This window comes from Babesia bovis, assembly GCF_000165395.2.
Source record: "Babesia bovis T2Bo chromosome 4 map unlocalized Chr4_2, whole genome shotgun sequence".
NCBI classification, from domain to species: domain Eukaryota; phylum Apicomplexa; class Aconoidasida; order Piroplasmida; family Babesiidae; genus Babesia; species Babesia bovis.
Genome location: NW_026261572.1, coordinates 172,104 through 184,845, shown reverse-complemented (window position 1 = coordinate 184,845; position 12,742 = coordinate 172,104). Strand labels below are relative to the sequence as shown.

Below are 12,742 nucleotides of genomic sequence, written 5' to 3'. Positions count from 1 at the left end.
TCTGTTTCGGGGAGTAGTAATTTTGCGTTATTATATGCGCTGGTAGAAACAAATAAGTTGATATTGAATTATGTGAAGTATTTGATTATGCTATACTTTTGTTATCGTTTCCTCGGCATATCGGTATCACTCACACATTGCGCCATCCGAACATTTCGGTCGGCAATGTGGAACGTATAGATAGTCGGCAGATCAACTCTCCGTAAGCAGTGTAGTGTAAACTAAACTATGAATACAACAACGTAACGTGTGATACTGCAATAACTATTAATATGCATTTTTCTCGACCAATCATATTCCAATCTCACAACCATCATGAATGCAACTACATTATATTATATCACGGGTTTTCCAGTGTAACGTTAGTTTTGGTAGATTTCAATAGCAATTATATATATTGCACGTTTCTCGAATGTCTTGATTTGGATAATCAATAACTAATTATATTTTTGGAATATGAATGTAAAAGGTTGATTTCAATTACCATAATAGAAAGCAGCCGAAATGCGATCTTATACCTCTAGTATGCCTGGTGACCTAAGAGCATTGAAGACGTAGGATTTCATGTCGTTCGAGCTAACTTTGTACTTGGAAGATAATGCACTACCTATTTTATCAGAGAGTTCTTCCAAGATATCTACTGGCAATGGACCAGATGACAACCCATTGATTTTATTCATAAGATCACCTGGAATAGTTATACCTCCATTGTTGTGCAAATCATCATATACACTTTGGAATTTCTTGGGTAATTTAGATGCTCCTAAGTATGATACAATTCTGTCACTAACCCTCCAGTTGAAACCACCAGTTGACGCCTTCACCTCTGTTTTTTTCTCCTCTTCCTTTGGACTATCAGTTGTAGCACCCTTCAAGTTGCTCTCCGTCTTCGCACCCTCCTTAACTGGAGTAGTGGATGGAACGGAAGCAGAGCAAACGGGTTTCATTGGGGCTTCAACATTGGAGGCAGCGACGTAGGTGGCAACAGTCAATGAAGCCACGACTAATTTGGTTACCTTTCCAAAAGCATTCATCTTGTAATGAGTTTCCGCTGCAGATTTTTGTTATAGATTCAATATAAACGGCGTCAAGTTTTTATTCCAAAAACGACGCAATGTGATCACTAGAGCCTGGAGTAATAAACCTCTAGGTTGGTGACTATGGTGTTGAGAACTACGTTCAGCAGTTGGATAGATTCCAGTGATGGTACGTAGTTCTCCTATCGAAAAATAGGTGTGGCAGAACTATTGTGTATTGTTGTGTAATAAATGAATTAGATTCCTAAAGTTATTTAGAACCACGTAGCACCGTCCCCAGATAACGGGATGCATGTGATGAACGTTTAAAGATAATTTGTGCGGCCGTTTATAATGCACTCAAAAGTCGCAAGCTAGAGAGGCCTATAGTATGCTCAGGCGTGCAGGGTACGAGCCGGTTGTACTCCATGGTCTCATTTATTATACGCATAACGCAGTGGTGGCGTACATAACAGCCAAACCATTTTTCTATGCTTAGTTATTTTCTATATCGCGGACCCAGCACGGTAAAGTATGTGCTACAATATCCGACTGTTAGTTTATGACGTTGAAGTCGTTGACGATTCGGATATGATTCCATCGTCATGACGTGGTGCTGTAAGCAATCCTTCCATGTAGCATCATGGTTGTCGGTGGTGGCAGGCATGGCAAAATGTTCATTTGATAATTTTGACGCTCAGGCTGCTTTTGTTCGACGCTTTGTCGTGCGGTCAATGCGATTCTATTTTTGTTGGTTCCACACATTAACGGTTACTGCCTGAATATATAAAAGTTCAACATATTTGACTACACACTTGGTATCGAAAATCGCGTTTTGTTACCATATCATAGTCCAATTTTTATAGGTCGTCATATTGTCGTAGTATATATTACATTAACATGATCCCGGTGCGCTGTAAATCGATTCCATACGAAATTCATGTGGAATGTAATGTTACAATGTGTATATTATTTCCAATACTTGCTGTCTTTCAATTTTCAGAAAATCCGCATTAAAAACTACATTCATTTAATATAAATTTCATTCAAACTTCAAGGACTGAAGGTGATTTCAATGCTTCGCTTACAAATGATTTCATGTTGTTGCATTTCATATCCCAAAACATAAGAGAATACCATGCGCAGCTTGAGCCATCTTTGTATTTGCCAGATTTATTCAATAATGTGCAAACGTCGGTTCCAATAAATTTAGCCAACCTTGAAATCAAATCGCTGGGAATTGGCCCATGTGGCAAAGTGCTAAGTTCAACGGCCAACGCGTGTGGTAATCTGATATTGTCAGTGTTCGTCAATAAATCAACCATGTCAGAATATGGCGCACCTAAGTTTTTCCCCTTAACGTATGATGCGATCCTATCAACAACCTTACCGTAACGATCAACAAGTCCGTCATAGTCCACTAATTTGTCAATTCCGCGATTGCCAACTACTGCCCCCTTCAAGTTGCTCTCCGTCTTCGCACCCTCCTTAACTGGAGTAGTGGATGGAACGGAAGCAGAGCAAACGGGTTTCATTGGGGCTTCAACATTGGAGGCAGCGACGTAGGTGGCAACAGTCAATGAAGCCACGACTAATTTGGTTACCTTTCCAAAAGCATTCATCTTGTAATGAGTTTCCGCTGCAGATTTTTGTTATAGATTCAATATAAACGGCGTCAAGTTTTTATTCCAAAAACGACGCAATGTGATCACTAGAGCCTGGAGTAATAAACCTCTAGGTTGGTGACTATGGTGTTGAGAACTACGTTCAGCAGTTGGATAGATTCCAGTGATGGTACGTAGTTCTCCTATCGAAAAATAGGTGTGGCAGAACTATTGTGTATTGTTGTGTAATAAATGAATTAGATTCCTAAAGTTATTTAGAACCACGTAGCACCGTCCCCAGATAACGGGATGCATGTGATGAACGTTTAAAGATAATTTGTGCGGCCGTTTATAATGCACTCAAAAGTCGCAAGCTAGAGAGGCCTATAGTATGCTCAGGCGTGCAGGGTACGAGCCGGTTGTACTCCATGGTCTCATTTATTATACGCATAACGCAGTGGTGGCGTACATAACAGCCAAACCATTTTTCTATGCTTAGTTATTTTCTATATCGCGGACCCAGCACGGTAAAGTATGTGCTACAATATCCGACTGTTAGTTTATGACGTTGAAGTCGTTGACGATTCGGATATGATTCCATCGTCATGACGTGGTGCTGTAAGCAATCCTTCCATGTAGCATCATGGTTGTCGGTGGTGGCAGGCATGGCAAAATGTTTGTTTGATTATTTTGACGGTTTATTGTATATCATAGGTTATTGAAACTACCATTGTTTCGTTATGATAACGTGCATATGGAATATATAGAATCTGTAAGTATCATATAAAACACTGGTCGATAGCAACAATTCACACAACATACGTAAACTCCCTGTCGTATTTTATAACTTCATTTTTCTTTCGCAGTTGATCGGTCTTGTTGAATGCATTGTTAGATTGTATTACGTGCTGCTTTATATTTCCCAGTAGACGCTTATTACTGCGATTAAATAATCATGAGATATATAGTCTATTTAAAAATTAAAAACATACGCAGCCATTTTATAGTGTACCCTAAACAGTTGGGACACTGAACGTTTAGGTCGGTACTCTCTATCGGAGAACCGAATGGCAGATACCATTGGAATTGTGTACATTTGTAACGTGTGGTAGGGTCAGAGTCCATTCGTACCATACACGGCGTTCATCATGTTTTCTCCAGAAATGGACCATGATAGATTGTGATTCCTTAACGTACACTGGCGATATGAGTGGGAAAAACATTGGGAACCAGCTTATTTGGTCATCCATAACCCCGGGAAGAATTGAAATCTTGATATCATTATACAGCATACATTCGAAATATCCAGCGAATCCGTGTATGAAGCAATTTAAATTAGCCTTGTACGTCATGCACATGTATCGGTTGTTGTGATCATTGTTTCCCTGTGGCATACCAGGGAAGGTATCATCCTCTTGCTTCCATTTCGTTACATATTCGTTGGGGTGGGCGAACTTAAAGCACGGCTTAGGCCCATCTGTTATCTTGCAGATTTTATTTAATGCCACTATATATGGTTGCTGGAAATGCTTCTCTACCTGCATTTGCTTTATCGTTGACCATACTTTAGGGGCATAAATCGGTTCCGCGTACGATATAAAGCTGTATGGCATAAATGTCACATGATGGTTAGGAAATGCCTTATAAAATGCATGTTGCACGCCGTCAAGACATTCTGGTGCAAGTTCGTTGTCACCGAATGATCCAAGCAACTCACTTAGCACCAGATCGGCAGGTATAGTAGGTTTTAATGTACGCATGTCGTGAAATATGATTTGTACCTTGTCCCATCCTTTAATTGCATTGGTGGCTATTTTGTGCTTCAATGCAAATACTGCCGCTGGGTTCTTTTCCAGGGCAAAGATGGAATACTCCTCCACATTGTGATACGCTAATGCTCTCAGACTGCAATCAACTAATGGTCCTCTTCCAGCCCCTACAATATAAATTACTGGGGCCTTACTTTTGCCACAATCCTGTCTAACATTCTCATCTTGGCTGCCTATTTTCCCATTCAAATAGTCCTTTAACCACGCGCTGATTGCAGCTTCGTACTGGGCATATTTTCTTGTACAACGTTCAAAATTTTCGTATGTAGCTGTTTCTAGGTTATCACGTACGGGTTGTAGTGGTTCTTGTAATACATCATAGAAGCCCTGTTTGAACTTTTCAGCTTCCGTCAAAGGCGGCATAGCTGCGTATATAGCTTTGATAGTTCCGATAGCTTCCTTTACAGTAATGCCATTTGGCATCGGTGGAACATCTAGATCCTTTAGCGATAGCAGCTCCAGCGAATCATTGCTACGCAGTTCACTAGCTTCCCTCAACAAATGGAAATCGAAACTCCCAGACAGCATAATCTTGACGTCATACATGAGCAAGAATTTGAGAGACTTTATAATGCTAGGATCAAGGGAGACTACATCACCATGCTTCTTGAATAATGATTCCCTTATAATAACTGCCGCAAGAGGCTCAGCTATCCACCTTTCTAAGTATTCAGTATTGCCTTCATCAATAATGATCGCCACTTTCAGCTGTGAAGAATAGTTCGTCATTTGATGAATTGCTCTCCAGTATTCCCAGGCTGTATTGCTAGCGTCGAAAGACAGACATACCGTAGGCATGTTCGGTGAGTGCAGATATGCTTTAAGTCTCTGCGCAAGGTTTGCCAGGAGTTCATGTGTATCCGTTACGGAATCTCCTTGGTGGAAAACCAACTCGCAGCGGATACACACCGCCCTCAAACCTAAGTATGCAGCCCATTCTAGATAAGCTTTGAACGATCCTTTGATATTATCAACTCTAGCTACTATTCTCTGGCTCCAGTAGTCATATGTCAGAACAAGGTCACTTCCGCATAGTGGTACAAAAGTCTCATCACTTCCTCCATCGTCAGCGGAATTTAAATTTAGTGAAACAAATGACACACCCACACTTTCCGTAATTTTAATGATCCTTAGTAGATCACCGGTATTTGGTTTGTTGATATTCCATCCAAACAGTAGAGGCGGCCTCAACGCGCCGCTTCTTGGCGCCGGAGTCATTCTGTATCTATAGAAGGCGCATTAGAATGATTCCTATATGTATCTAGTACAATATAAGAATATAGGATCCTAATGAACTCATCTAGATATTCAAGAAGGCAACATCATAGGGCGGGTAATGGAAATTGCGTGTCGCTACATATATCGTCGTTCCAATATACATTTGAACTGTTAGACATGTTATGCTTCAATGTGTGACTACACGCAGTGCCGTTTGTTTATCGGTGTTCAATATTCGATTCAACTGCTTAGCGCCTGTGCTATATGCTTTGATTTCTTTACAATTGAAAGTTACTTTGTTTAAACATAGATGCTGCTTATCTGCACTAACTATTATACAAGATATGTATTAGAAGCTTATTATTGGCTATGATCATTTAGTACTTGTGTGTGGGCTATCATCTGTGTTAAGGTAATTAGACTTCCTATTTTAGATTCCGACCCTGTCGGAAGGTGCATGGTGTAAGCCTATAGCTCCAGTAAGATTTGTGTTGCAATTAAAAGTAAGATTTACTAGTATCCAGGCAGGTTTCACTGTGGTACGTGGTCTGGGGGTAAATTCCTCTCATAGGCCCTTCATGAGGGGGTATGCCGGAGTACAAAAACTCCTCGTGGGCCATCAAGTAAAGATTTTGATTGGCGTATAGTTGTATTCGCTGCCATTTCAGTGGGTTGTCTTTTGTTTCGTGATTCGCGCGGGTGCATATTGGCCTTGCCGCGGCCACGATTTATTGGTTTCGCGTTAAGTGTTAAGTCTACAGCCTTCTGGAAAATCTGAGGTTTGATTTATTCTGTGCGATACCTTTATAGTGTGTGTCATTGTGTGTGTAGGATATAGAATCTGACAACTGAGGGTGGTTTTGATAAGTTGCCAATAATGGTTGGTCAAACAGATCCCTTTGGCAATCGTGCTAAGCATGCACAGCAAAGCCCTTTTCAAAACCAAAATGTGCGATCTGATCAATTTGGATCGAATGTTTCTAGGCCTGATGTTCCATTAGGTCAGCCTCCTATGACGGCTCCTCCAGCCGCTGGTCAAGTTCAGGGCCCTCCTCTTGCCGTTCCTCCTCCCATGTCGAGTGGTTTGGGTGAGCCTCGTAATGATATTGCGTCTGATAACGTCATCAAGGGTAGTTTACCAGGTCAAGTTTTCCATGACAATTTGACGTTCAACCATGTTGGCCCTACCACTGCATCCAGTGGTTTCACTGAGAACATCACGGAGAGCTTGGAGAACATGAAATCGATGAACGCACCATCGCAATTCATTCGTAGTACTGTCGGTGTGTTGCCCTCTAGTGTTAAATTGCAGCAAAAAACAAACATTCCTCTTGCTGTTGTTTTAAGGCCTATGGCACCACTGTCGGATTCTGACCCTGAGATCCCTTTTGTAAACACTAATTCGGAGACTATTTCACGCTGCAAGCGTTGCAGGACATATATCAACCCCTTTATAACACTTGATGGATCTCGTCGTTATTGGACATGTAACATTTGTGGTGTCTCCAATGAGTTGCCAAACCGTTATTCTGATATTCCATCCATTGGAATGGATGATTCTGTGCCAGTTGAGTTGCGCAAGGGTCTCATCGAGTACATGGCTTCTGCCGATTATATGGCACGTTCTCCTCAGGCTCCTACTATTATGTTTGTCATTGACGTTTCGGTATCTGCTGTAAATAGCGGTATGTTGGAAGTTGTTTGTCAGACTATTTCGGATCTTATAAAGACGCGTGAGCTTCCTGGTGGTCCTCGTACTTTGGTTGGAATTATGACCTTTGACACTTCAGTTCATATTTACCAGATGAACAGTGGCGGCTCTTCCCCCAATATTTTGATGTTATCTGACCTCAATGATTTATTCCTTCCATTACCTAATGGCATTTTATTGAATCTATATGAATCTGAGTCCGAGATATTGGATCTCTTATCGTTGCTACCATCCACCTGGAGGAACACAAATGTTGCTGGAAGCTGCATGGGTAGTGCGATGCGTGTTGCTCACTTTGCTATGCAGAAGATTGGTGGTAAGATGTGTATTTTCATGGCAACCCCAAGTTATTTCGGTGACTTTTCTCTTAATGCTGATGCATTGAGCCAGAAGAGTAGTGGCGGTTCGAACTTGCATCCTGTGGAGAAATGCAAGGATTTCACTACCGTACTAGGCAAAGACAATGTGTCTGTTGAGTTATTTGTCTGCACTCCGCAGAGTGTTAATCTAAAGCAGTTATACCACCTAGCTTCTTTGACTGCCGCCAATGTTCATCACATTCCTTTGCGCACTCATGTGGGTAATGCTAAGCTCAGTGACGAACTCACTCGTGTGTTAACTCGTGAGACGGGTTGGGAGTCCGTGATGCGTGTTAGGGCTAGCAAGGGCTGGAAGATAACTAATTGGTATGGTCACTGTCACGTCCGTGGTTCAGACCTTATGGTCCTTGCTAACTGCCACGCTGACCAAACGTACACGGTGACATTTGAGCATGAGGAGAATGTGGTAACTGACAAGATTGCATATATTCAGAGTGCTTTACTACACACTACTTCCAATGGTGAACGTCGCATTCGTGTTTGCACCTATGCTATCCCTATTAGCGACAATGTTAGCCAAGTTCTTTGTTCCGTTGACCCTGAGGCCGTTGTATTAACCGTTGCTCATTTGGGGATTAATAGCGTTTTGGGAGGCAAGCTCAGTGATGCCAGGGCTCAGGTGCAAACTCACTGTAGCAGGATTGCCAATGCATTATCCAGCCTGAACGCTATGCAATCAGCTCTCAGCCAGATAGTAGTTTACACTTTGGGTCTCCTAAAGTCACCGTGCTTCAGCGAGGGCAACGTACCAGATGATACACGCGTGTACCACTGTATGCGTTTGATGTCACTTCCCCTGGACCATTTGGCAGTATATTGTTACCCTCGGCTAATGTGCATAAGTGATTTGGGTAGCGACTACAACGACAAGGGTTTGGGTACTCTGCCACCATCGCTGAAATTAACTCACTCCACACTCAGCCAGGATTCTGCATATTTGATCGAGAATGGTGAATGTATGATTCTGTGGGTTGGTAAGGGTGTATCGTCTCAGTGGCTGCAGTCAGTTTTTGATGTACCTTCAGTGGATGCGCTAAACTGTGACCTCGCTGAATCATTCATGGCCAGCTGCAGGAGTCCCGCTGCTATTCGTTTGTCAGCTCTTATTCGCAATTTGCGTCATATGTATCTTCCTTATATGCATCTCTACGTGTCGAAGCAGGGCGATGATTCTGAGATGAAGTTTTTTGCTTGGTTGATTGAGGACAAGACCCCTGGTATGATGCTGACACTCGCTGAGTTTACGAATGCGATTTCGTTGCGTTCTCCATTGAATTTCACCTTGCCATCTTAATCGGTTACTGTGACACTATGCTAATGTTTATACTGTGTATTATTATATACACATTTGATTCACCCGCTTTAGATGGTGTTCACCATGGACTTGTTGTTCCAGGTATCACCCATTTACTATCCTTTATGTTATGCTGTATTCATGATTTGCGCTAAATGCATGGATTCATATCGCTTACACCTTGTGTCTATGAAAGTTAATGCTATTAGCCCGGCTGGTACATCAAGGTGTGTAGATTCCTTTCTCCACTAGGGTAATATCCATCATTATTTTAATACTTTATATGTAATATTATATTTTGTATTGAAGCAAGTGATAGCTCTTGTTTCGGTTGAGTATAATCGTGAGGTATGCTGTTACAAGTTGGTCTTTGATGCCGGAATCTTCGTTAAAATGGATTCTCGAGGAGATTCTTGGGGAGGTAATAATCGCGTTTATAATCGCAAGGCAATGCCGCCTAAGATGATGGGCAAGGGGCACACGTACATGATGCAGGTGTTGCCTCAACAGGGTGTATATGCAAAGTCGCAGAGGCCTACACCTATGATGATGCCTCATGGTATGCCACAGATGCCTCCTAGTTGCATGGGTACGTATCCTGATAACAGGGGTATGATGCCCAAAATGATGGGTATGCCGGTTCCTGGATATATGCCTAAGGGGAAGGTCGGTCAGCGTCCAATGATGCCTCGCATTAAGACGGCTGATCCTATGGCTAACCGATCTCCTATAATGGGTTACCATACTGGTGGCGGTTCTCCTCATGTTGTGGGTAAACAGCATATGATGCAGCATTCTATGGTTCATGGCGCTGTCAATATGATGCCTGGTAGATCGACTTCCCCTCGCAACATGGGTAATCATATATCGCCAATTGGCATGGCACCTAATTTGGTACCTGGTCACATGATGGCCAACAATGCGTCACCTAAGGGTATGATGCCAATGTATCCTCATGATCCCATGCACAATTCGAATTCCATGGTGGTTACCGGCAACCGTGCTACATCTTCACCTCATATCAATAACCAGATGATGGGACCCCCGGTTGGCGTCCAGATGGCGCCTATGCATCCCGGTTCAATGGGCTACGATCCTAGGAAGGCGAACATTCAATCCCAGATGCTGACTCAAGGGCGTGGTCCTGGGTTATCAGTACCGCAACAGCAACCTCCAATGGTAAAGGTTCCTACACCGATGATGAAGCACGGCCTACAAAAGCAGAACCTCATTCCAAATTATAACCAACAGCCAATGCGCAGGCAGATTGATATACCTCAGCGCCAAGTCAATCGTCGAGCTCCGGAGGAGTATATGAGAAAACCACTAAACGTCCCACCTCTTCCTCTTGAGGAGGAGCAGATGGAACCCTCCGTTGCTGATGAGGACACAGCGGCGGATGACACTCAGACGGAAGATGCGGAAAAGGACCTAGATTCGACATTTATGGATGATATGCGTGAATCTGTTAAGTCGTTAATATCGGAGCAGTTATCTAAAGCTGCGAGCATCTATGGTACTAACTTCACGATTACTGATGAGGATGACACTATAAGCGCTCTGATAGAGGGGTTTATTCCCATATTTAATCAATTGTGGATAGCTACTAAGAGTGCACATAAATACAGTATGGACGAGGTGTATATGGAATTAACAAACCCCGATACGTCTCTGGGTCAGGGGATAACTGCACGTCGTGAGATTGAGCATCTGGAAAGTTATTTCCGGGATAAAAGCGATGTTGAGAAGTGTTTGTCGCGGTATCGTACTCCAATGAAACCGGTTGTCCGTGACACTATCGGGAATGCATTGCCGTTATTTACAGAAGTAACCCCTGCAATGCGCGCTGAGGAGTATGCCGAGATAAGCTATAATCAGCGTCACATGTCGCAAAAGATTACGGCTGTCCATTACCGCAACGCTTTAGAGGACGATGTGATTCGTGCAATGCTACCCGAGAGTTTTCGTATTCAGCAGATTAAGATGGCATCATGTTTACACTTTGATAGTGGGACGCCGCCACAATGTGTATCTCCACCTGCTGAACCAGCTGAAAAGGATTGTGCCGCGAGTGCATTGTCTAAGTGTGCTACTACTATGGAGACATCGCAGTTTTCGTCTGTTGCATCTAAGTTGTTGGACCAGGCTGGAGGTAGCTTCTTCGACAAGCTAGGTGAATTACCTATGTTACAATTGGACATGCGATTTGCCAAAGCGCCTCAGATAGTACCCGGGGGTGACATGATGATGCAGTTTGCAGGTGGCAAAGCTGGGTTTCCCGGTCTGCAGATGCCCTTCCCCAAGGGCGTTAACTATCCTTTGGTTCCTATTCCAAAGATGATGCCGCTAATGCCTCCCGTTGATACCAAGGCTCCTGGACCTGTTGTGACACAGCCTATACCTGACCAAAGCAATATTCACGAACCAAAGATTCTACCGGACTCGACACTACTGGTTAAACCTACGGGCATGTCCAACCCCAGTCAACATTTGATGTTCCCCGGTGGTATACCTGTGCCTAAAGCTGCAAAGGTTAAGGCTCCGCCACCAATGTTTGGCCCTAGGTTCAATTCATGATTGACTTTATGAAGGCGGCTGGCGCTGAGTCATCGACAGGTGCCTCCAAGGCTAAAGTGAACACCCCTGAGCGTTCATACAACACAGAGAAATATAAATTACTCTTAGTAACAGTAGCTACAAGTTGGTCCGCTAGTGTGTTGATGTGTGTATTCCACTTGGCACTGGTATGTTGCTATCCTTCTATATTACCCGGATTCGTGATAACAACTTAGTTTATTGCAGTGTATTCGGTTGATTAACAAGCGTTGTGAATCGAGTGTAATTCAATTCAACGCAAGGTGTGCCGGTATGTTGACACTGTACATCTTCTAGACCGTACAGGATATCTACTTATCTTCGGTTGCTGCAAATCGCTCTGTGCGACTCTCGTTGGCCCTTTGAGAGGTATTTCATAGTATATTGTCTTAACAAGATGCAGTGATTCACGGCATATTACACCGCGATGTAACGGTGTTTAGAAAGGGTATCCCGTAGTTATTTTTTTACACTATATGTAGGTGCTAATCCTTTGGCACTTTTTGTTGTTTTTGGTTGGTTCATACTTAGTTTTTGTAAGGATGACATAGGGACTGTAGCATCCGGTATCGCACTTCTCTTAATGCCTCTCCGGGGTAGGTTATGTGGCGCATTAGGTCGAACAATAACAGGCTTCTACGTATGCCTCGGCGCCTTGGCGTGTAAAAAATACTCTAGAGCGGAATACGTATCGACAGTGGCTACGTCGTGCATGGACAGGTAACTTCCTTACAATGTGTTTTTACCAGTAGCAGTTTTATAACGTGCGCCATATTCTGGTCGCTTGTACGCGGCCGTGACATGGATTTGTTAGACAAAAACAACAAATTGAATCGCAAGGCTTTACAGTCCAACAAACCACAGCATGGCTTTGTGTAGACATTATCACAATCCAATATACCATATGAAATAAAGTATTTGTTATATAAAATGTACTGGAACTTTGTGAAGTCAGTTGAGGTCAACGGTACCGACGCTGTCCTTGATACTTAACACAGCGTTAAGATAGTACATCACTAAATCAAATAGAGCAAGATCTTTGTGTATTGTTATTATAATCTACAGATATTAGAACTAGCATTATGCCATTAGCTT

General features: G+C 42.8%; 6 protein-coding genes across 6 annotated transcripts; 3 read left to right on the top strand and 3 right to left on the bottom strand.

Moving 5' to 3' along the window:
- Positions 1-390: 390 nt before the first annotated feature.
- BBOV_IV000765 (uncharacterized protein) lies at positions 391-1,275 on the bottom strand. The gene has a single exon (XM_051767142.1). The coding sequence runs from the start codon at positions 1,032-1,034 to the stop codon at positions 513-515; it is 522 nt and encodes a 173-aa protein (XP_051623582.1). The 5' UTR covers positions 1,035-1,275; the 3' UTR covers positions 391-512.
- A 15-nt stretch (positions 1,276-1,290) lies between these two features.
- On the bottom strand, positions 1,291-2,879 carry BBOV_IV000760 (uncharacterized protein). The gene has a single exon (XM_001609192.2). The coding sequence runs from the start codon at positions 2,636-2,638 to the stop codon at positions 2,063-2,065; it is 576 nt and encodes a 191-aa protein (XP_001609242.1). The 5' UTR covers positions 2,639-2,879; the 3' UTR covers positions 1,291-2,062.
- A 743-nt stretch (positions 2,880-3,622) lies between these two features.
- Positions 3,623-5,697, bottom strand: BBOV_IV000750 (PRMT5 arginine-N-methyltransferase family protein). The gene has a single exon (XM_001609191.2). It carries the CDS (start codon positions 5,665-5,667, stop codon positions 3,673-3,675), a length of 1,995 nt encoding a protein of 664 aa, XP_001609241.1. The 5' UTR covers positions 5,668-5,697; the 3' UTR covers positions 3,623-3,672.
- Positions 5,698-6,329: 632 nt separating this feature from the next.
- BBOV_IV000740 (Sec23/Sec24 trunk domain family protein) lies at positions 6,330-9,087 on the top strand. The gene has a single exon (XM_001609190.2). The coding sequence runs from the start codon at positions 6,545-6,547 to the stop codon at positions 9,050-9,052; it is 2,508 nt and encodes an 835-aa protein (XP_001609240.1). The 5' UTR covers positions 6,330-6,544; the 3' UTR covers positions 9,053-9,087.
- A 308-nt stretch (positions 9,088-9,395) lies between these two features.
- Positions 9,396-11,630, top strand: BBOV_IV000730 (uncharacterized protein). Its single transcript, XM_001609189.2, has one exon. The coding sequence runs from the start codon at positions 9,446-9,448 to the stop codon at positions 11,627-11,629; it is 2,184 nt and encodes a 727-aa protein (XP_001609239.1). The 5' UTR covers positions 9,396-9,445; the 3' UTR covers position 11,630.
- BBOV_IV000725 (putative integral membrane protein) lies at positions 11,625-12,540 on the top strand. The gene is made up of 8 exons (XM_051767235.1): positions 11,625-11,796; positions 11,855-11,918; positions 11,954-12,016; positions 12,051-12,095; positions 12,130-12,162; positions 12,199-12,243; positions 12,280-12,367; positions 12,403-12,540. The coding sequence occupies exons 1-8, from the start codon at positions 11,626-11,628 to the stop codon at positions 12,524-12,526; spliced, it is 633 nt and encodes a 210-aa protein (XP_051623619.1). The 5' UTR covers position 11,625; the 3' UTR covers positions 12,527-12,540.
- Positions 12,541-12,742: the final 202 nt, after the last annotated feature.

What these genes read in the sequence shown, in the direction of transcription:
- BBOV_IV000740 (XM_001609190.2), top strand. Translation starts at nt 6,545, where the DNA reads ATGGTTGGTCAAACAGATCCCTTTGGCAATCGTGCTAAGCATGCACAG.
- BBOV_IV000760 (XM_001609192.2), bottom strand. Translation starts at nt 2,638, where the DNA reads ATGAATGCTTTTGGAAAGGTAACCAAATTAGTCGTGGCTTCATTGACT.
- BBOV_IV000750 (XM_001609191.2), bottom strand. Translation starts at nt 5,667, where the DNA reads ATGACTCCGGCGCCAAGAAGCGGCGCGTTGAGGCCGCCTCTACTGTTT.
- BBOV_IV000730 (XM_001609189.2), top strand. Translation starts at nt 9,446, where the DNA reads ATGGATTCTCGAGGAGATTCTTGGGGAGGTAATAATCGCGTTTATAAT.
- BBOV_IV000765 (XM_051767142.1), bottom strand. Translation starts at nt 1,034, where the DNA reads ATGAATGCTTTTGGAAAGGTAACCAAATTAGTCGTGGCTTCATTGACT.
- BBOV_IV000725 (XM_051767235.1), top strand. Translation starts at nt 11,626, where the DNA reads ATGATTGACTTTATGAAGGCGGCTGGCGCTGAGTCATCGACAGGTGCC. An exon ending in GTGTATTCCACTTGGCACTG is followed by an intron (nt 11,797 to 11,854) that starts GTATGTTGCTAT and finishes AGTTTATTGCAG; the next exon opens with TGTATTCGGTTGATTAACAA. An exon ending in GGCACTTTTTGTTGTTTTTG is followed by an intron (nt 12,163 to 12,198) that starts GTTGGTTCATAC and finishes AGGATGACATAG; the next exon opens with GGACTGTAGCATCCGGTATC.